The 22,758-nt window shown below is 43.8% G+C and overlaps 1 protein-coding gene across 3 annotated transcripts in view; it reads right to left on the bottom strand.

Moving 5' to 3' along the window:
* Window positions 1–22,758, bottom strand: part of LOC117257121 (RNA-binding motif, single-stranded-interacting protein 2-like) — a 38,293-nt gene that overhangs the window by 4,082 nt on the left and 11,453 nt on the right. Inside the window, exons 2-13 of one of the 3 annotated variants that reach the window (XM_033627036.2) lie at window positions 18,351–18,514; window positions 10,302–10,360; window positions 7,191–7,282; window positions 4,167–4,324; window positions 3,943–4,022; window positions 3,706–3,815; window positions 3,478–3,521; window positions 3,181–3,274; window positions 2,864–2,914; window positions 2,302–2,412; window positions 2,064–2,144; window positions 520–607 (exon numbers count right to left, since the gene is read on the bottom strand). In XM_033627036.2, coding sequence (XP_033482927.1) covers window positions 527–607; window positions 2,064–2,144; window positions 2,302–2,412; window positions 2,864–2,914; window positions 3,181–3,274; window positions 3,478–3,521; window positions 3,706–3,815; window positions 3,943–4,022; window positions 4,167–4,324; window positions 7,191–7,282; window positions 10,302–10,360; window positions 18,351–18,514 — 1,125 coding nt within the window. In that variant the 3' untranslated portion in view covers window positions 520–526. The remainder of the gene's footprint in view (window positions 1–519; window positions 608–2,063; window positions 2,145–2,301; window positions 2,413–2,863; window positions 2,915–3,180; window positions 3,275–3,477; window positions 3,522–3,705; window positions 3,816–3,942; window positions 4,023–4,166; window positions 4,325–7,190; window positions 7,283–10,301; window positions 10,361–18,350; window positions 18,515–22,758) is intronic. The other 2 variants (XM_033627037.2, XM_033627038.2) reach the window with 2 other exon arrangements.

Raw genomic sequence — 22,758 nt, 5'->3', positions numbered from 1 at the left:
ACTCACAAGATGATCATTTGCATGTCAATCACTCACCCTGTGTTACACTGAATTTTTAAGAAAACTTTTTCGCATGCATCAGTGGTGAACAAAGAATCCAAAATGGAGAAAACTCTTGATGGATTTAGGTAAAAGAGGTCTGTGTTTAGCTACAGCCAAACTATATGAAAACATCTATCAAACTCTCTCACAACTCATGCAGTATAATCAGGCCCCCAGGAACGCTGCTCAACCTGGAAAAATATCCCCTATGGCTCAAAAAACATTTTCCCCACCATTATATACGCCACCATTATAAAAGAGACATGGATTGGATTCATCCTTAACCATGGAGGCATGCCAGAAAAACAAAGTTTTCTTCATGAATTCAGCGTAACACGGGACAATCGACTGATATACAAATGATAATTTTGTTGGTGAAGTATTCCTCTCATGACTTTGCAGTTTAAGTGCTTTAAAAACATCGGCCTACGTTTGTCTAATTTGCAGGACACAGCAGAGAAACTTTCACTGTCCTACCTTAGCTTCACTTGGTGTGTTGGTATGAGTAGTTTGTGTGTTCTGCAGGAGTCTCCATGGCAACCTGTTGCTGTTGACCACCATTTTCCTAAAAAAAGATGGACAGAGGACAAATTATTCAAAAATAGTATACTTGATAATTAATGGTAATGTGTTATTTTAACAGATTAAAAGATACAAAGAAAAAGAAAGCCTGTATTTTCCCCCTGCCCTCCCCACCACGCTAAGGACATTACACTTTTTTGAGTGGATGACCCAAAGTAAAACACGTGAAATCTGTTAACTTAAAGCCAGTGCGTACTCTAGGACGTATTTACTAAAAGGTATGCTTAATATTTTACCTTGTATTATAATTAAAGGAGTGGCTGAAGTTCATCAATGAGACTGACTCAATTCTACCCTCACATCCGTCACGCTACTCCACCCTCTCCATCCAATCACACCCTCAGCTCACCCTGGCCTACTACTGTGCCTCTTCCCATTCATAAACCTGCTCTTTTTTCCATTCATTGTCTGTGGCTCCCACCACAATCACTGTGCTCCACCTTCCTACAAATGACTCAAGATTCCCCGCGGGCTCAGCCGCCTTCCTGCAGAGTGCTCAGCCAGGAACCTGCTACAGCACCGGAGCACACACACTGTGCAGTCTGTGCCAAACGTCTCCATAAAATGAGTCTGTCTCTCATTCACGAGTGGCAAAGGCTCTCTGGGTTGAATAATGGAGGAGCTAATATAGACAAATTGTTTGGACAGTACACTGGAGGAAAATTATGTGGGGAAAATACAATATATATTAATACATTCATTAAATAATTAAGAGTTTTCATGAATTATTCAAAGATAAAGAAAGAAGACAGAAAGACATTCTTTACACAGTTTAATTCTGCATATCAGCATGTGCTAATATACAATGTAAATATGTTTGCTGTGAAAAGCTTTCTATAATACAAATATTTAAAAGAGAAACTCTAAAAAAACAAAAAAACAAAATTAAAGTCTTCTAGACTGCTAATAAAGATGTAAAATCTGTCCTATCAAATTTCTGTGAAGACCACCTCAGAAATGGCATGACTCCTGTCTCGGTTTTATCTTTCAAAACAGGACATGATCACCTATACTGTTTTCACACCACATCACTTTCTGGCATCCAAAAATCATCATCACATCATCAAAACCTCTGATATACATTGTACATTATACATTTGTATTTATAGAATACTACAGAAGTCCTCACAGCCACTACGTCAGCTCCTACCTGTCATTAAATACCAGACACATCTTCAGGGCACATGGACACTGTCCAGCTCAGTAAAACAGTCAGTAGGGAGTATTAATAACCAACTCCACCTACTGTTGTGCCTTAACTCTGCCACTCCTTAAAATACACACAAATAAGATCTGACGTGCTAAAAGCAGCAGCTTTTTTTAAGCACACAGATGTGTCAAGTTTTAGTAAATATGTCCTTATAAGAGTTTTAATTATTAGTCATCCCCATCACGGAAATATAAAATATAAGCAGCTGAGGTTGAGACTAGCTTCATACCTCTACTGGGACACTGGAGGGAGGCACTGGGGTGTACTGGGGGATGTAGGTCCCCTGCATAGTTGTGTTGGCCGGAATATACTGTAGGGAAGGCAGAGAGGAAAACACAAATTGTGTGTAGTATTTGACATCAATAATTGATCTCGTGAATGTCAGGACAGTTAGCTATGAGGGCAATTTACTGCCTTGTCCATTGTGTGTGTGTGTGTGTGTGTGTGTGTGTGTGATTGGTACTGACTGTGCCCGTGCTGCCCAGGGACAGGTGGCTTAGCTGCTGGGCAAGAGGTCCCATCATGGATGTGGGCTGGATGGACATGGCGTGATCCATTGTCGGGGTAAGAACTGTACCCTATGAATGCACAGAGACACACACAAACATAAAGTCCAGAGTCTGAATCACGTGTGTTTAAAATCCATCACATGAGAGCAAAACATACACAAATATGTCAGAGACTACAGTTAAAACTGGAGTGCAGGACTTTTACATATAAACGAACTTCTGTTACATTCAAGCCATTGCCAAACGAGTTCACACGATGCTGATTAAGACAACAGCCAACAGGAAAAGCTCTCTGTACTTCGCAGTATACCAGGGTGGTGCTGTCAGGTGTCTGTGGAGATTCCCCTGCACTAGTACACTTTACGTCAAACAGCCAGGGCTTAAGGGGTCAGGACCAGGGTCAGTATGGCGGAAATTCTATAAAGCGTCCAAAATAGTTTCGAGAGCTCCACCAAAAAGTGTAAACGCAAAGTGTAAATAGGGTATATGAGCGATACTGATACTGAGGAGGGGTACTCACAGCTGGCTGCATGAGGTATGACTGATGGTGCATCCAGGACGGGCTGTGTACCTATAGATCAGGAAACATGTCAGACTTATTTGTGATGCACTGCTGTTGCTTACACAGTCCCCTCAGAGCCCTTAGTATGTAAGTCTGAGCGGTCATGAAAACCTGAGCAACATTTTCAGTAGTGTGGGCTGTGGTCTTCCCTGAGTGTCTGCTGAACTAACATAATGTGGACATAGTAAGGACTGTCTGCACAGAAAGTCTTGGCATTAACATACATTTACTCCAAAAGTCAGTATTTGAATTATAAACACAGTGAGATGTCCCACCTGGTAGGATGAGACAGGAGAATGCATGTAAGGTGAGAGAGAAGTCTGGGCGATCATTCGGTTTGGAGCCAGACTGTAGGGTGAGGAGTAGAAGCTGCCAAAGAGAAAACACGAAAACATGTAAACAGCCACACTGTGTCACCAATCTGCAGTACAGTAAGTCTCCACCTACATTAATAGCATTTCTGTTTTCCTGTAGTGCCCAGCAGAGGGCAGCACTTTACTATAGTTTGAGTACGACTCCTATTTTCCTGGAGGGTTGGGACTGTTTTCAGTCAGTCTGTGCATACCACTCACCCATTTTGTAAGGCTGTGGGGTCATACGCAAGCGTCATTCCTCCCTGGGAAAACAATACACAGGATTCAGAAACAGTGAGGTCATGCACACACCGGTGCAGTCTGTGCTAAAACCGTCCAGCCAGCACAGAGCGAAAAATGATGCACTTGCTTGAATTTCCAACAGGAAATGTAACATCTGAACACAGGAAGTTGCCTTTAGGAAAGAGTTAAAAGTGGCCATCTTACCGTATCTCCATCTCTAGCCCAGGGCCTTCCATTGTGGAGGTACTTCCCCTGGTTCTGCCTCTTCTTCTGGCCTCCGTCTGCAAACTTACATAATAAGGGCTCTGTGGGCACTGTGAAAGCAACAGATCAAACAGGAGAGTGGATTCAATGGTCACGGTGGGGAACAAAAACACTGAGCTCTGGCACCAACAACAACAATATCAGGTTCCCGTAATACAAAACAAACATTCCACGCACCAGGCACTCCCGGTGGAGTCTTGATGAATTTGCCATTGAAATGCTGAATTATGGCCTCGCACTTCTCCGTGGATTCCATTCTGAAAAACAGGCTCAAAGTCAAATTTAATCCTGCTTGTGGAGTGCTGTTTACGTTAGGATTGGGCAAAGACTAGCTTTTATTTACAGCACAAACCACACTCAAATCACCAAACACCACCATGGAGTAGTATATTATGTCTGACCTGGCAAACCCCACGCCGCGGCTGGTCCCGTTAGCATCTCGGAGGATGCGTGTGGAAATGACCTGGCCAAAGGACTTGAGCATGCTCTCTAGCTCTTGCTCATCCATAGACACTGGCAGGTTGGAGATGTAGAGGTTGGTGGGGTCCTGCTCTTGTTGCTGTGCAGGAAATGAACATGCAAATCAGTTCACGTACTGATTTGTTTTTTTTGGATCTACACGATGAGATAGGATTCTTTATGTTTCATTACAGTACAAATGTATGTTGGTGCAAGTGTTGCAGACACTTGAAAACCTAATGCATTTGCATTTGCAGATGGAAATTTCTTATCACAGTCAAAAATCTTTTTCACACTGCAGAAATTCCTGTGTAGGCAGCAGTGTGACCTGTCTTTCCATCAACACCTGCCGTTGCTCTTGGCACATTAAATACTTCATCATATGCGTGCACCATGTCAAGCATAATTTTTTAATAGGACCCGATACGGATAAAATGTTTTTAAGCAATTAGTACCAATAAACTGAAAGCCTGAATAATTTGACCCATGTGGTGCATGTGTCATTTGCTCAACGGAGGCTGTCTGGTTTTTAAAAGTTGACACATTGCACACATAAATATACTGACACATGCAAATATGAATTTGTCTGCAAAGATTAAGTCATGTATTTGGGAGGAATGTTGTCTAATTAAGAGATGTGGAGTGCTGCAAGCAAAGAGATTATTCAGGGACTCATTTTGCGGCACTAGCTTGAAAGTGAAACCTTGTGTGACTGCGAAGAAGCAGACGGGAAGCCAGGCATGAAGTTAAGGAGTTCAGAGAGCAACAGGAGCCTGGCAACCGGGAGAAAAGAGGCTGGGCTAAAATAAAGGGAAGGGAAAACAGAGAGTGAAGGAAGAGGATAGAGGAGAGGGAGGGTGGGAGAAATGCAAAGCTTAAAAGGCTGATATTTAGTGCAGCATGAGGGAACTGACACGATAGGAAGTAGTGGGAGTCTTGAATAATTTGGGTAATGAAAGAGGAGGATGACAGAAAAGAGCAGAGAAAAAAGGAAAAGAGGATAAATGAGTGCCTGCTGATTAACAGGCTCTTCTCTTCCATCAAAATATCTTTTAGCGCTATCATTTTCCATTTTGTCCCCTCTTCCAGACGCACGCTGCTATCACATAGCTCTGCAAACTGCAGGTTTTCAAAGTGTCAGATGTAAGTCAAACAGCTATCTCAAATGAAGATTTACTGCCTTTATGAGTGGCATCTACTCTCAGCCGTGAGCCACCTGGCGAAGAGATAACCTATTTTCTGTGATTGGTGTCATTTATGGGTGCGGCAATACGGCCGTTATGTAACATGGTGGCACACTGCAGGAGGTCATGGGCCAGATGAGATTACTGGAGTTCAAGCCCACATCACAAAGGAAAAACTCCCTCCCTTTACATCCTTTCATCTACCTCAGCTAGTACACACACTATCCTATTTCACATCCAAGCAAATATTCATCCTGTTGTAGATATGAAAACGCTGCTGGACCCATCCCAGGCACATGCGAGTGGGGTTTGCTGAGTGCAATCTTTCTTTTTTTTTGTGCACCAGGCCCGAGGCGAGCCATGCCTGTTGAGGTGTGTCTCTGTGTATTTGCCTGTTTGTGTCGAGCAGTGTGCGCAAGCTGACGTCTGAGGTTGAATAGGGAGGTGCTGGGAAGTAAGAAGGGATCTATTTTTAACTCTGCCATGGTTCCCCTGCCCCTTGTGCACGCTGCTCCTCTGGGCCCGCAGCCTTGGAGCTAGGGTGGCCCGCTTGGGGACAGAGCATACTCTGAGGACGTGAGTGCAAGGTGTGGCTCCTTCTGTTTGTGAACAACACTCTGCAGCAGCCATGGTGAAGGTGCAAACAGGTGAAGATGCACTTGCGAGTTTGATATTAAACTGATTTCAGACTACTGCTTGTTTTTCCTGACCTGAGGTAACCCAGTGACTCTCAAACAGCTGTGTATATTTAGGTTTTTATAGTGGTTATCAACACCTCTGACTAAGCACATGTTGTCTGGGTGAGGCGAGTCTTGGTGTCCGGTTGCAGTTGTCGGGTATTGAGATACACAGGATTGTGTGGCACTCTTACAGAGGAGGTGGAGAGAACTTAGACTCCGGGGTTTAGTTGCACTGGACTCGTTCAGGTCAGCTGGCAGCGTGGATCTGTTACAGTTTTCCGGGGCTGGGCTGAGGGAGACCCTGGTGTTACATTGCAGTGGGTCTGTTTGGGTGCAGGACACGGGAAGGGGGGCAGGGACACTGAGGTGGAGTGTATTAAGTGCTGGTGTCAGCCCCAGGCCTGGGCCCAGACGATGGACAATGCCAGCCCATTGTGCCTGTCCCATTGACAGTGGATGTAGTAGCACCCTCCCCTGGGTTCCCTCAATGGGGAGCCTGAGAGCCAGAGGGATCAGCTTAATGGGCCGACAAGAGTTGCTTTGACTGCAGACACTTGGACAAAGAGCTCGGAACAAGTGCTACAACAGTAGCAGGTTAGCAACATACACAAGCACAGAGACGAGGGTGTGAAGGGAGAGGAGAGAGAAGGTGGCGAGGAGAGCGATGAAGAAAGAGGGGACAAAACGATGTTGAAAGGGAAGGATTAACAAAGCAAAGAGAGTGGTGAATTAACAAAAAGTGATGTCATTTTGCTTGTAACAAATCTGCATTAAGCCAGACTTAAAACTGTTGATTATTAGCACAGTTTCAGCCAACTAAGTAAAACAGAACACACGCCTCCCTATAAACCAGAGTCTTGCACCCTTGCCAACAGGACACTCGCTGCCAATCAGGCCACTGCATGTTACCTTTCACATGATAGAGAGGGTGAGTGTGTGCTTGTGGAGAAAAGGACTATGACTCTTAGTGGTCAAAGTTTTTCTTTGGAGATCAATACATGATAGAGAAGGGCCAGAGAGATTAACCCAGTGGTTACTGGTAAATCTGAGGGTAAAAGAAGTGCAGGCTGTATAACAGAGCTGATCAAGTATTAATTCTTACTTTGGCCATCTGAGCCTGGACCCCACTGGACTTCAGAGCTGTAACAGCTTTCTGTGCTGCTGCTGGACTGTCAAAGTCCACAAAGCCATATCCTGTAAAATAAACAAACACATATTAAATTTGCTGCAGTGTTATTTTGTTTGGAGTTGTGTATTTTCTTGTTGAGAGTTAGATAAGAAGAGCAATACCGCTCTCATATCTGTCTGTTAAATATGAAGCTAAATCCTGGAAACAGTTAGCTTAGCAAGGGGAAACAGCTGGCCTGACTGAGTCCAAATAAGGCGACAGTTAGCTTAGCTTATAAACACTAGAAGCAGTGGGAAACAACTAGCCTGACTGAGTCCAAAGGAGCGACTGTTAGCTTAGCCTAGAAAAAACACTGGAAACAGGGAACAACAGCTAGCTTGACTCTGTCAAAAGAAGGTGACAGTTACGCTAGCTTAGAAAAAGACAGCTGGTCAGCTCTGTCAAAATAAGGTGACAGCTTACCTATCTCAGCACAAAGACTGAAAGCAGAGGGAAATGGTTAATGTTAGCCTGACTCTGTCTAAAGAAGACAACAGTTACCTTAGCTTAGCATAGCAACTGGAAGCATGGGCAGAGCTGCCAAGCGTCACGCTTTGAGTGTGACAGTCACGCAATTTGACCCATTCTCACACCACACGCCACACTTGACATTTCTCATGCTTATATTTCCCCATTCAATACTCTATATTTATTTTTTTCATGATAATAAACTTTGGTCCTCGCGGCTTACTGTAGTTCGAGTAACTCTGATTGACTGACCGAGATAACCAATCCCAGACCAATCCATCAGTCCTTTGTGCCTAAATCTAACCAACCACGGAAGGCACCACGCAATATAAATCAATCAGAAGCAACGTAAGGCGGGTCTTGGCGTCTCTAACTATCTTTCACACACAACAGCGCCGACATTTAAAACCCACTCGACGTTCTCCTGCTTGCTAGAAGACGGACGGTAGGTAACTACCCAATTTTGTTCACTGTTGATTCGCTGTTTCTCCTTGAGTTTCCTAGTTAATATGTACTGTTTTAAGGCTGCTGTAAGTCTATCATTGTCCTGTATTTGTTGCAGAGCTGTGTAACATTTATTTGCCTTTTCTCTTGGCCAGTTCACACTTGAAAAAGAGACTCGTTACGTTAGTCTCAATGTGTGTGTGTGTGTGTGTGTGTGTGTGTGTGTGTGTGTGTTAGAGTTACAGACTTGTAAATATCAATTTAGACCCTCCTAAAGCAGTGTTTCTCAAAATTCTAAATTTCAAGGTCTATCCTTAACTCTGACAGTGTACAAATGGAACCAAATGGACCCATTGGGGTCCATTTGTACAGACCTTGTAAGGGTCAATTTGGACCCCCCGAAAGGAATCCACAGAGTCCCTGGAATCCACTTTGAGAACCACTGTAAAACTAGCATTAGGAGGCCACAGTGCAGGGAGAGCCGCTGGCATGGAGGTGAGGACATCAGTCTTAAGGTATAAATCGACGTTAAAACAGGCCAAATCGATGTTAAAAAAAATGTTTCCGAACGCATCATGACACTAAAGTCTCACTCTTGTCATTTTCTGAAACTTGGCAGCCCTGCATGGGGGAACAGCTAGTCTGACTCTGTCCAAAGAGGATGAAAGTTAGCTTATCTTAGCATAAAGATTGGAAGCAAGGGGAAATGGCTAGCCTAAATGAGTTGAAAGAAGGCAAAGCTTAGCGAAGTTAGCCTAACTTAGCATAAAGACTTGAAGCAGGGGTAAACAGCTATGCTGTGTCTCAAATCACGCACTTCTGTACATACACATAATATTATGAGTGCATAAGTGCATTCACACTGAGAAGTATGGAAAAATGCAGTGCACTATGAGTACCCAGAATGTGCACTCAAAACGGTCAAGAAGTTGAGTGTGGAACTATGGACACTTCTTGCCCTCAATGGTCGCCATCTTGGCTATGTAGCGGAAGGGGAAGGACCACTTTTCAAACTGGAAATGGGGGCCAAGGACTGTGCAACCGTGAACGTCGCTGCATTGTACAAATACATGTGTTTTTGTACTAAGCACCACTATACTGTTGTCGGGTATAATCCAGCAGTATGTTTATTGGGTTAATTAAGCAGTCTGTAATGATTTGGTACTGCGAACGATAACGCGAATGCTAATGCTAGTCTGCTAACTAGCTAATTTGCGGTCGTCATTTCGGGGTCATCCCTATGTTTCCAGGGTTCTATGTTTCCCGGGTTCTATGTTCCCCACTTAACCCTGCAAAAAAGCTTCTATGTTCCCTGCTTACACAAAAACAGTCGCATGGTTGAGTGGGCAACATAGAACCCGGGAAACATATAACCTTTTTTGTGTAAGCAGGGAACATAGAACCTTTTTTGCAGGGTTAAGTGGGGAACATAGAACCCGGGAAACATAGAACCCTGGAAACATAGATACGCTCCCGTCATTTCCAGTGAGTGCACAACGGCCGTGCTTGGTTTGAGACAACACTACCCTGTCGAAATTTACGCACTACGCCAATTAGTACATAGTGCACATAGTATACTACATAGAAGTATACTAACGGAAACTTTGTGATTTGAGACACACCACTGGTCTGACTCTGTCCAAAGAGGATGACAGTTAGTTTAGCATAGCATAAAGACTTGAAGCAGGGGGAAACAGCTAGCTGGACTCTGCCCAAAGAAAGTGGCTGTTAGCTTAGCTTAGCATTAAAGCAGGAGGAAACGGCCAGCTTCCCGAAGAAGGCAACAGTTAGCTTAACTTATCAAAAAGACTGGAAACAGCTAACCTGACTTCATTCAAAGATTTTTTTTTTACAAATTTAACAAACACAATATCAGATGTTAATTTAGTAGCTTTAGAGGTGCTGGTAGGTGGTCTTAAACTTTAGCTAACTCTTTCCCCCTATCCCCAGTTTTTAGGCGAAGTTTAGTTAACCAACTCCTGGATGTAACTTCAAAGTTTGTATAAAAAACACCAATCTTCTCATCTAACTCTCAGCAATTAAGTGAGTATGTTGACATACTCCCTTTAAAACAAACAAACAAACAAAACAGCCAAAACCAGTGGGATAAATTAAGGCAACAGTTTAACTCACCTTTACATTTGTTGGTGGTTTTGTCCAAGATGGCCTTGGTCGACACAATCTTGCCATACCTGCAGGGACAAATATGAATACAGAGAACAGGGTCAATAGCATATGAGGTTACTATAGGGCAACAAAAGGAATTTACTCCTACCTCTGCATACCAATCCTGACACACTTCCTGAGGTTGCGTGACTGACTACAGGTGTAAACATGAACACATACTCCTTCACGCAATCAATTGTGTCTTTTCAATGTGCTCTTAAGTGTCACAGAAATCTCTGTCCGCCTCCACCGTTCTGACTTTGTCTGCCGGTGAAGGCTGTTGTACAGTAACTCTGTTCCCTTGGCGTTGCTTTCAACAGAGAGGACAGGAGACAGCACCCCAGGGCCAAAAACAATTTGTTCCAGGCCTGTCTTTACCACACGCACATACACAAAGACTAACAAATACACAAACACACACCTCTCTACTAAATACAGCTCTGCTCTCGGGTATTTTTGGCTCAAACAAAGCCTAAGGTGTTGTCACTAGTGATGTCTGACTTGCAAATAGAAGTTTTGACTTCTAAGGGAACTTACTGTGTGCTTGATCCATTTATACACAAAAGGTGTCAAATGGTGTATGAAACATAAGCTAGTGTCTTAACCTGTTATTTCAGTCCAGGTTGTCAATAGAAAAATATAACAAAAGCCAATCAGTAAAAGAGGAAGAATCAATTAATGCATTGATGCAGTATCATAAAATATTCATGCTACGAAAATCACCTTTAAAAGCCGTAAATGAGAAGTGTTATGTAAGATGTGGAGACTAATGGAATGCAGTGTTATAAGACGGTGCATCAGCACTACAGTATAATAGACCTGCCCTTGTCTGGTGAATTTAGCCAGTGAGTTCCTCTGTTTGGGCGACATGGCGTCTGGGCGGAATGTACACTGTAACCCGATGCTTCACCCCTCCGTTTCGCCTTCCTTCCCACCACATCCCTCTCCCTCTCTCTGTTTTTCCACCCTCGCATCGCAGTGCACCGCTGGGTCCTACACTCCCGCCTAGTTTCAGTGGACATTTGCCCAGATGACTCAGATCTGACTGGACGGTCACGGCAGAGACTTGTGTCACGGCTGACACCAGAGTCCAAAGTATTTCTATGCTAAAATGTTACGGCCTTCTCTCCTCCAACATATATGTGGACAATTTTGATATCATCTACCACAACAGGCCGCAACTGGATGTGTGCATTCATCGCATTACCTTCAGGATAGATGCATTACAAAGGACACTTCTTCACTGCAGAGATTAATTATTCATCATCCACTGCTACATACCCAGATGACCTTTGCATAGGCTATGTTTATAGTTTCCCACTGCCATCTAACAGCTGCAAAGTGGTCATTAGGTACGAATATATACACAAGCTTGATATAATGTAACCCCTTCATATCCAACTGAAATTTTAGGTTTATTTTTTTTATATCTCTGGACTTTTCTCAGCATAAATGTAGAGATTAAATTTACTGTTTACCACTGTTCAAAAACTGTAGATAACATAAATAGATTTGTGGTAACAAAGCAATGTAGTATTTACATGTGTGGGGCTTAAATGGACAAACCATTTAAGAATTTAGAATTAAGAAGTTCCTCTTAACTAGTATTAGGCATGAAATAAGTGAAACTGACTTGCACAACTCCTCTAGTTTCATTTGCTAGTGGTGCATCTTTTTTTTACTGATATTAAGCCTTGGACCGCACTATTTTGGAAGACCTTATACTGTACACACAGGCAGCCCTTTGATGAATTCTAAGTCATTTTCTCCCTTTTTGGATACACTATTCCTTTAAGACGTATTAGTTAATGCACTCTAATAAAAAAGGCTAAATATTAAAGAAATGCTATCACTGCCGATCTGAATATTTTTGGCTCATTATTATTTACATGTTTTCCTTATATCTTCAGCAGCCCAATAATCAAATTATCAATAGATGGTTTGAAATAAAATATCATGTCAAACCAAAGATAAAGGGAACATTTGACACCTTTTATGTGGATGTCCAATAAGCATTGTTGGTTAATGTAGTCAATTGAAGTGATACATTCTTCTCTGTGTGCTACATTGACTGTGAAAGTGAAGTTCACAGCTGCAAAACCTGTTGTTCCTCATGCATCCAGTGACGTCATTCGATGTGACACTGACGTACAAGCAATTTTAGCTTGAACTGAGGGTGTGCTCTACATGCCACTCAAAAACAGAACTTGTCTTGTTCTCTTCACTTGTTTTGCAAACTAGCTATTTTTCCAACAGTGAAAATCCATCCATCCATCCATATAACCATACATACATACATACATAAATACATTTTCATCTGCTTATCCAGGGCCAGGTATGGGAACAGTTAAAATGGCATTCCAAAATATGAGTGCAGGAAATATTATGGAAGAGGAACTGACGTTGCAACTGCATTGGCCATGCAAGAGGATATGGCCAGCAGGGACCCTCCAGAACCTGAGCTGCAGAGAGCAAACACTGACTACTGGTGCCTTTGCTCAAATTGCCCTCTGATGGCAACGCAAACTGAACCATTCTGCTACAATGAATTTCAGCGTGTGCAGTTCTTCATAATATTCACTCGGTGTCTCGCTATGGGATGCAGCCTCCTGCAGCCCTGATAGAAGCATTTATCTCAATCTGCCAATCTTGATTGGCTGGTGAAAGGTGTTCATCCGCGCCGCACCCAGTAGTCCCACCTACTATATATAGTGTGCGCGGATGACGCTCCCTCAATTCAAAATCTCTTCTCACCTGAGAGCTTATCTCACATCGGAGCACACCAGACCGGACCGGTAAGTATTTTTTCTTCCAGCCCCTCCGCGGCGGAATTCCTCTCGGCTCCCCACCACAGACGCTCGAGTCGGTCAAGCTAAGCTAGTGTACCAGCTACTCCTCTCGACCCCACACTAGCACACCAGCTAGCCACGGCCCTTTTCTCCGTTAGCAGACGTGCTGGAGATTAGCATCACGGCGGATGAAGATGACACCTCGTTCCTCATATCAGACGAGGAGGAGGAAGACGACATCTTCGTGGCTCTAGTCCCGGCTGAAAAGCTGAAGCTGCCCACTACCAACAGGGAGGAAAGCGGGGTGAGCTCTCCAGCTCCCTCCCTCCATGTGGACCTGCTCGACATGTGTAAACGTGCGGCAGAGAAGCTGGAGGTCCCCTAGCCGGGTGCAGTAGCGGAGCCCACCCAGTCCCGCTACGAAGGCAAGCGGTTCTCCCTGGCCTGTAGTGCGGTGAAACAGCTTCTCCCTATCTTCCCCGAGTTGCTGGCCGAGCTGTCCAAAACTTGGAGTAACTGCCCGTACAGCAACAGGAGCCCCATCCTGGGCGCAGCATCCCTCGACTGCGAGGCGATGGAAGCCCAGGGCCTCCTCTCGATACCGCCGGTGGAAGCCCCCATAGCTGCGCATCTCTGCCCGGGCAGCACGAGCCAGCTATCTGCGGCCTCCTTCAGGCATCCAATGCTGCTAACCAAGCCCGAGCGGTTCCAGTCTGCACTGACCGAGAGGGCGTACAAGGCAGCCGCGCTCTCGGCCAGAGCTCTCAGCGCTCTCTCCATCCTCACTGCCTACCAGGCAGAGCTGTTTGGGGCGTCCGCTGACGAGCAGGACCCTGACGCGTGGGAGGGAATGGCGGTCATCGCTGATTTATCCCTCTGCATCCAGTGCGTCTCAGTCCAGGCCACGGGCAAGGTGATGGCAACCCTCGTCATTCAGGAGCGAGCAAGATGGCTCAGCCTCGCTAACTTGACTGACAGGGAGCGGGATGACATACTGGATATGCCAATTGTCCCGGAGGGTATCTTTGGCTCTGCATTGGCCACAATGCAGCAGAGATGTGAGGCAAAAAAGAAGGACAACGAAGCCCTGAAAATTTGTCTCCCCTGCAAAGCATCCACGCCTTCTCCCCCAGTGCAGCGCAAATCATTTGCTCAAGCTGCTTCCCAGCCGCCATATTTCAAGATCCTGAAGCGGCTGCAACAGCCCGGCCTGCCCCTCCCGCCAAGGAAGGAGCCCCGGAGCCGGCTGGCACAGAAAGTCTCCCGCCCCAACCGCAGTCCCACCGCCACCGCCCCCGACCGCCGCGGCCTCGGTCCCCCAGGCGAGGAAGAAAAAGAGAGCGGCCTGACAGCCATCCTCTCTCCGGGTGGAGCATCCTGCCGTTACGCAGGCCCACCGTATTGGCTTGTTCGTGTGCGTCCCACGCCGCCGCTGCCCACTCCAGAGCCGGTCGGCAAGAGGAGAGACATCGCCTCGGAGGTTTGCGCTGTTGCGCCCCGAGCCACATGTCCACAAGCACACACATACACACATGTTCCCAAAACTGTGAAAATAAAACGAAATCTGTCACAGCCAGGCCACGAGCCGAGAGTGCAGATAACAAAAAAAAGCTATAGGCTATAGCTTTGGCATATACGAGCAGGGGTCTGCAGCCGCCGGCGGGTTTGCGTGCGCACTCTACCCGCAGGATGGCCGCATCCTGGGCTTTATTCAGGGGAGATTGGCGGATTGAGATAAATACTTCTATCAGGGCTGCAGGAGGCTACATCCCATAGTGAGACACCTCGCTCATATTATTCTAAGAACTGCGGTTATGTTAGATAACCAAACGTTTTTATTGAAGGCCAACCCCAAGAGAGGCCATTTGTGCGCTACTATGCATGAACATTTTACGCCTCACTTGGGCAGAGGTGTGCTGGAGACCTTCTTTAAGATCCCAAAGATAAACTGAAAGAGACAACCAAGACCAGCAGGGCACATGATTACTGAGTGACTATTTTTGTCACCTAATGCTATGATTTGGACAGCAAAGTAATAGCTACAAGCCAGGCGAGGGTGGTGATACCAGCTTGTGTGCAATGCATTCTGGTACATGTAGGCACTGATGGCACTCAGTTTTCTGTCAGTAAAGCACGCATTGAGTAATTTATTACTTATGACTACATTAACTATCAAAACTAGAGACTGGAAATCCGCATATAACATGACATATGTTCCCTTTAATGACATAAATGTATATCAAACAAATGTTTGGCCCACAGTCATACACGCTGGCTCAGACTTTCCCAACTACCATACCTTCAGACAGAAAAACAGTTAAGTCCTGTTGATCTCTTTGAGTTTAATTAGAAGTGTGACAAAGACAAACAAAAGCTGCGTTTCATGTTTTCCCCAACACACATGCCAGGAGAGTTCAAAGGTCTACAGGCAGTGACTGTGTGACCCTCCACAGCAGAACGGCAGCCCACCACACTGTGCAGGCCACAGGGACTTAAAAGATAGCTCTGACCCATATACGGCTGTCTGACATTCTTTCCCAGCAGGCCATGCTACTCTTTTCCCACTCATTTAAGTTTCCCCTTCAGAGGTAGACCTCCCACCCACCCCTAAAGCCTCTGTCCTCTCTCATCTTCTCTGACAACCTCACAATGACTTCTCTGTCAGTCCCGTGCTTTTACTCTCTGCTCTCTGTGTTTCACATACCAACCGCAGATTTCTGATTTTATTTGCCTGCTCCAACTTTGACAACGTGTGTGTGTGTGTGTGTGTGTGTGTGTGTGTGTGCACTCAAATATTAACATGATTATGGGATACAAGCTGTGCAAATTTGCACTAAGGCTTCATGATGTAGGGTCGGAGTGGTTAAACTGGAGAATGGCATGCAAATATTACTGAGGGAGGGGCTGTGGTGTTAGTATTATCAGCTCAGGTTTTATTAGCTATAGCCAGTGCTTGTTCATGGAGGCGTGTTGTGACTGCGAAGGACCTGAGGAGATGACGGACGCATTAAGGTTTACACATTGCTTCTGTGACATACAGCATAGCTCTGACCTGCAGCAGTCAAAACCAGTTTGGTTGCTTTATTTTGTGTGTGTGTGTGTGTGTGTGTGTGTGTGTGTGTCTGAGTTTGTATGGCTGACATACTGCAGAGGCTAGACTATTTGCCTAGGGGTCTGCTCTAAGGCCAATTCAGCCTCACAAAAAGTAAAAGGTTAGATCAGGACATGAGGAGGCAAGAAGCTGTACCCTTCACTGGCCCCCTCTCCCTTTCCTCACCCCTGCCCTGACTCCTTTTCCCAACTCTTTGCATTCGTTCCCTATTTCCTGTGTCCCTCTAAGGCTCTACCGTTTTGCTGAAGTTTTCCTGTGATTGTCAACATTTAATGAAACTGACTTTAGTTGTGGTAATTCAGCATCCTTATTCACAAAACCACTTTTTCTTCCTTCCTGTCAAAACAGCTCCTTTTTTGAACATCAAATTATGGCCTTAAACAATTTAATTTCATGTGTCCAACAGATTAAGAGCATAGCTCCAGACAGCACAGATGTTATCTGCTCACGATAGGTTAAGTTTCTACATGACTCCCTCTCCAAAGCAGCATCAGAGATAACTATCTAAAGAAAACTTGTTCCAGTTGTGGTAGACTGGAATGTGCTACCAGCTATAACCAGACTATAGTCTGATTCAATATAAAGGGATGATAAGTTACAGCGAGACCAATACCTTTGCCCTTTTGATCTGTCAGCATTGAAAAAACAAATTGTGACAATTCTGACTTGATTTCTTTTTTTTTTTTTGCTTAACATGCTACATCTTTACAACACGCTCTAATGCAGACCATGGACATGTCTTTTTTGTTCTAAGTCATATTTTGCATTTGGTCTACATATTTGCATATTATTACTTACATAAAATATTTCTAGCATTTTGTTACATGATCATTCGGAATCGATTAACAAACAGAGTAGAGAACAGGGCAATCTCTTATGAGATATCATGATTGAAAGAATAGTTTGACATTTTGGAAATATGCTCATTTCACTCTCATGGAGCTGAAGTTAAGAAGCAATTAGCTTAGCTTTGCAAAAAGCCTGGAAGCAGAGGAAACAGTCACCTGAATCTCACTGCAGTGCAAAAAAAAAAAATCTGCCTCTAAAGTCATTCATCAATGTGCTGTATTTACATTCGCGATATCACCTGGTGTAATGAAACTTCGTGAGACGTAATGTTGTTCAATGTAGCATTGTATGGCGTCAGGTTGTTAATTTCTTCGCAGATAACAGCACAATGACTTCCCAGACTATTGTTGTCACCGTGAGGTTGTGTCAAAAAATACTTACAGTATGTATTACCTGTAAAATCATAAATGAATGATTTTACATGTCTGTATATAAATGGATTAAAAAAACAAAATGGCAAGTTTTTCTGGCGTGTCTTGAGCCTGTTCACCAGGGTATTCACATGCGCCTTGAGTGATCCGATCACATATGTTCAGAATGCGTGTCCACTGACCGCTTGCGATCAGATCTCACTTCCCTTCTCATTGTGCAAATAATCACGTAGCCTACATCAATTCATTCCTCATCATAGCAGAATACTGCTGTGGGAGTGGGGAGTGTGAGCTCCACGTAGGGGAGAGTTGATGAGAGTCTGGCTGCATAAACACAGTGACAGGGCTAACTATTAGCATCACATCACTCAGGTTCCCTAATGGTAATTAACAGTTTTAGCAACAGAGTCGAGCCGATTCAGTGTCAGTGTGAGTTTGTAGGAACAATTTAACAGCTGCTAATGTGTTACTTTGTGCTAACTGAGCAGACGTTGAACTGACTTTTCACTGGGAGGAGAGTGACTCTATAAATGACTATTAAGTGCTGACTAACCTGAGTAACTGCAGCAACAGAAAGTTTGCTTATCTTTCAGGGAGTCAGATAAGCAAGGATGCAAGATGAGAGGCAGTCCTTCAATGTGGCCCAGACCACCTCTGAATGAGGTCTGAAAGATCAGATCTAAGATGCAATGAGTTGGGTGCATTCACACCTGGACTTGAAACTGTTTGTGATCCAATCACCAAAGACGCACGTGACATGACAGTGATATTGATCTTTTTATGTAACAACGGCAAGAATGCAAATAAGCGTGTTTCCCAAAATGTCACACTGCCTTTACAAAAGAGACTCATGATGTGAGATTAATTAAAAAAGAAGAGTTTGAAAATCACTCACGGTTGGCAGAGCTTGACCAGGTCTTGGTCTGTGGTCCCCGGATGGAGGCCGCGGATGTACAGGTTAGTTTTACTCAGCTGTTCCCCTCCCCCACTGCTGTTGCTGCTACTGTTAGTGTTGGGACTGGGGGGCGCCATCTGATGGCCGGAGGACACATAGGCCTGCTGCAATAAGAAAGAAACAGAATTAGTTGACTGTGCATGATCACACAGAAGAAGTCACCATGAATACTTGATATTCCCAAACACAAGGAAACATCGGACAAGCACAGCCATGTCAGTTATTATTCAATGTGAATAAAACTCAAAAGGTGTTTAGAGATGTTGATAGATAGAAAGTAATCCTGTATGAGATGGATGATTTTGTGGGAGCTGTGAAAAATGACATCATACGGCCCTCATGTCAACACTCACCAATAGTGCTTTCTGAGGGGAATGTGGGGCCTCTTGGCTGCCTACTCCATATAGGGAAAAGGGGCCTCTTATGCTTCTCTGTGTTGAGTAACTTCTTTTTTACTTTAGGAACCAAAAAAATCTTGCATATCAAGACCAAAGCTTTAAAGGTCCAAAGTGAACACTGAGTCAGTCTGATAATGCAGAATGATGGATGTGAACTATTTTTATACTTTAGCTCCGTCTCTCATTTTATTTATTCTTCTGAAAGCAGGTATTTCTAAATGAATATCTGCCATCTGTTCAAGTTTGCATTTCAATCATCCCTCTGACATTTCCCTCTCAAACAGTATCTGAGGTTAACAGTTAAGATCCTGACCAGCAAGATGCAGAAACAGGGTTTAGTTCAGTCGGAATTACATATATAGTCCATTGATCAAAACATGGTAGAAACAAGAGAATTCAAAGAGATGAGTGTCATCAGCACACCTGGAGTTTGATATTACATGACAGTATATAGTAACATGCTCATGTTGCAACCACCTGTCATGATCTGATATCGACCTCAACCACTACTGAACCTCCTTCTCATTTCCCATGTTGGCTTATTTTGTGTCATCATTCTTCGAGGACTAAGTGCCGGTGAATACTAGTCATAAACTATGGCAGTCAACTGGTGGATGACTCACCACTATGAACATGAAAAGCTGTTGCACAACAACCTCCTCTCACTATGGGATTGTGGCTCTCCTTGGAGAAATCAAACAAAAGATTATGTAACCATGAGAGGAATATTTTTTATTGGGATAAATGCAGTTTCATTATCACTTTGAAAAAAAGACAGCTCTTTCCAGGAATAGATCTACTGGCTGTTTTCCAAATAAAAAACTGAGGCAATAAATAGCAATGCTTGAGTGCAGACCAGGCTCGCCAGAACTGGCAAATATTGTGTCTGTTTGCTGCAAGAAAATGACTTTAATCACATTAAACTAACAGCCAAATGTTTTCATTCAGTGTTGGTCGAAGAAACATGCTTTCTGCCTGAACCCAGCGCAGTGAGGGGCGGAGCGTCTCATTTGAGAGAGCGATTGGACAGAGTCGACAAGGGGACAATGGGTTAATTTCAGGAGCGCGGAGAGGGTCACTGATCAGACTGGTGGTGTTTAGGAAAAGCCCAGCAGGAAGTCACGGTCACACCAGGACCACCAGCAATGTCCACCAATCCCGCTAATTAGACGCCATCCATAAGGCATGGAGCCCCTCTCAGACAGCCCCTCTGACCTCTACTTTGCCAGCAGCCCAACAGCCGTTTCAACAACAGGCTCGTTTGTCTGAGAATAATCCTCTCTTCCTGTACTGCTGAATAAACCTGAAAAGTTTGCGTGTGTTTGCTCGTGTTGGATGAGATGGAGACACGACCTGCTCAAAGTAAAACAAAGAAAAGAGGCGTGTGCGTTCTTTCCTTTCATCAATTTCACTCCAGGGATATTTACACGTCCGTCAATGAACAGCAGGATGTCTTATGACTACATTTTAAATATTGCACACAATTAAAAACAACTGCATACAGTATATATAATTTTTTAAGATTATGTATCTATTTATATAAACTTGTTGATAAATGTTACATATAGATATATGTATATGTAGATGTACTTGTTATACAGTTTGCATCTTATTCCACTTTTCCACAGTTCCAAAGTTTGTGTGTATGCAGGTTTTTTAATCATAGGAAAACCCGCTTAAAAAAGGCAATAGACTCTTTTCCCATTGCCAGTAGGCCAGAACTACGTAAATGGCTCTGCAGCAGATGAGTATACCTCTCTGTGTGTTTTTTTCTTACTAAAGTGTGACTTTCAACGTCATGAACACGCCACAAAACAGGTTAGTAAACAGTAGAAAGCCACATGGTGGCCAGTAAAAATGTTTACAGCGGTTTCTTCATTTTTTATATCTCTTAGTTATTCAGTCTCTCTCTCAAACTCAGTGCCAACTTCATTTTCAGCAACACTTGAGTGCTGCTTGAACATTGACTGATGGTATTTTGTGGCAGCCCGTTATTCCATCTTGCTGGCAAATGGCCTAAAATTAGCGCGTCCACTAGGGTGTCCTATTTCCATCACTGCCGATCGGAGCAGATCAGAGCTGGAGCCGAAGAATACCTGTCACTGCTGCAGAGTCATTAAGTCCGGGAGTGAATGCCAACTGTAACCTTTCCAATTAAAAAAGCCAGATGTTAGCGGATGTTAGTGGGTTTTTTGTGCAGTGGGAGACGGGCTATAAAGGGATACTTTGAACCAGCTTTTTTATCATAACAATGTGGGTAGTGTGTGTACGTTAACTGAACTATGTTAAACTTCCCTTCATCTTGCTAGCACCATAATGTCCCTGCTCATTTGCCAGCCTGGCTCTTGAGCTGCTGTCCAAACTACAGACTGTACTCCCTCATTTCTGTATGGCCACCATCACCACGGGCACAGAGGGTATAGAGACAGATTGAGATAGAGACACCCCACCACCACCAATACACCCCTCTCAAATTCAGACCCAACTCCAAAAAAACTGTAATACTAGGCAGTGCTGATGAAATATAAACCAAGATTCTGTTACTGCATTGCCTACTTCTCACTAAGAAATATTTTCAAAAACATTTTTAGTGTACTGTTTGGCTGTTATATGAAAACCTGTGAATAGGAAGTGGGCATCATACTGTTTCCTGCATTGTAAAAACAGAGGCTGAAAATAATTAGATGAAAGGGCAAAATTAGGCAGCACTGATCTACTATAAACCAAGGTTATGTTACTGTATTGCTTAATACTCGCTTCGAATCTTAGCAGAAACACATTTTAGCCTACTGTCTAACTGTAATACAAGATCATTTGCTACCATCCAGCCGCCATATTGTTTTCGGACAAGCAACTCGCATAACAACACTCACCAGTGGGAGACTCAATTGGTCCTATCATGTAGCGCAGTAAATTCTGCTCGTTGGAGGTTTTCTCCCTCTTGAGCAAAAGCAAATGCCACGACCCTTTTTCTCTCATTTCTCTGGTTATGTAGCACCAACTTCAAAAGTATTTGTGTCTTTCTACTGCATTGACAGCCCTGTTTTATTAAAAGACCATCTTTCAACTAGTGAAAAACTTCTTCAACTATTGCTACCAGGACCACCCACACTTTGTGTTTTCGTTCTTGCTTAAAATGAGAAAGATCCAGATGGAAATTTTGCACAACACAATGAACTATGGCCTGAAAAAAATCAATGTCTTTCTTACAATGAACTGAGCTGCATTATCTTGTACACTTGTTTCTTTTATTCGGTCAATTGTCCAACCCTGTTAATTTGAATAATAAATAAAACACCAGCCATTGTTAATTCCTGTCAGACCACAACATTTGCAGGACCGGCAGAAAACATTCAAACACAGCACGAGCCTGCCTGAAAGAGTTTATCTATTTTGTCACAGTGTAGTTCATGATGAATACATTTTTGGAGGCAGCTAATTTGTGAATGAAAGGACGGGACAGCAGAGACCTGTAATCTCGTTCACACACTCTTAACCAGAGTGCCAAGTCCCAATCAAGCTCCGGACTGTACAAAGAGCACACCACTGCAACAAAACCCCTTAAATTGCCAGTCTGCAACCACACCATATGCATTCACACCCACTCATACACACTTAAAACTGCTGTAGCATGCTTGATTGTAAAATCTTTATAAGTTGAATATGATCTCAAGTCAAAATATATAATTTATGACCTTTGACTGCTTACAAAATATCATAATAAACATCCCAAACTGAACTAATCAGAGTTGAGGTACAAAAGCTGGTGCCTTGCTGGTTGGTGATTGCATTTCAGGCTATGCATTTGATTTGCATGTGTTCTGTTGAAACCCTATGCTGAAACACCACTTTCCTCCATTGTTTTTTGATTAGTTGATCAGTAGTTGCTGAGAGGGCAACATGAGCTTAGAAACAAATAAATCATGTTTCCAATCTAGGACTGCAGCTTT

This window comes from Epinephelus lanceolatus, chromosome 1 (assembly GCF_041903045.1).
Source record: "Epinephelus lanceolatus isolate andai-2023 chromosome 1, ASM4190304v1, whole genome shotgun sequence".
NCBI lineage: Eukaryota > Metazoa > Chordata > Actinopteri > Perciformes > Serranidae > Epinephelus > Epinephelus lanceolatus.
Note: the sequence above shows the minus strand (reverse complement) of the source record. Positions and strands in the feature narration are given on the sequence as shown.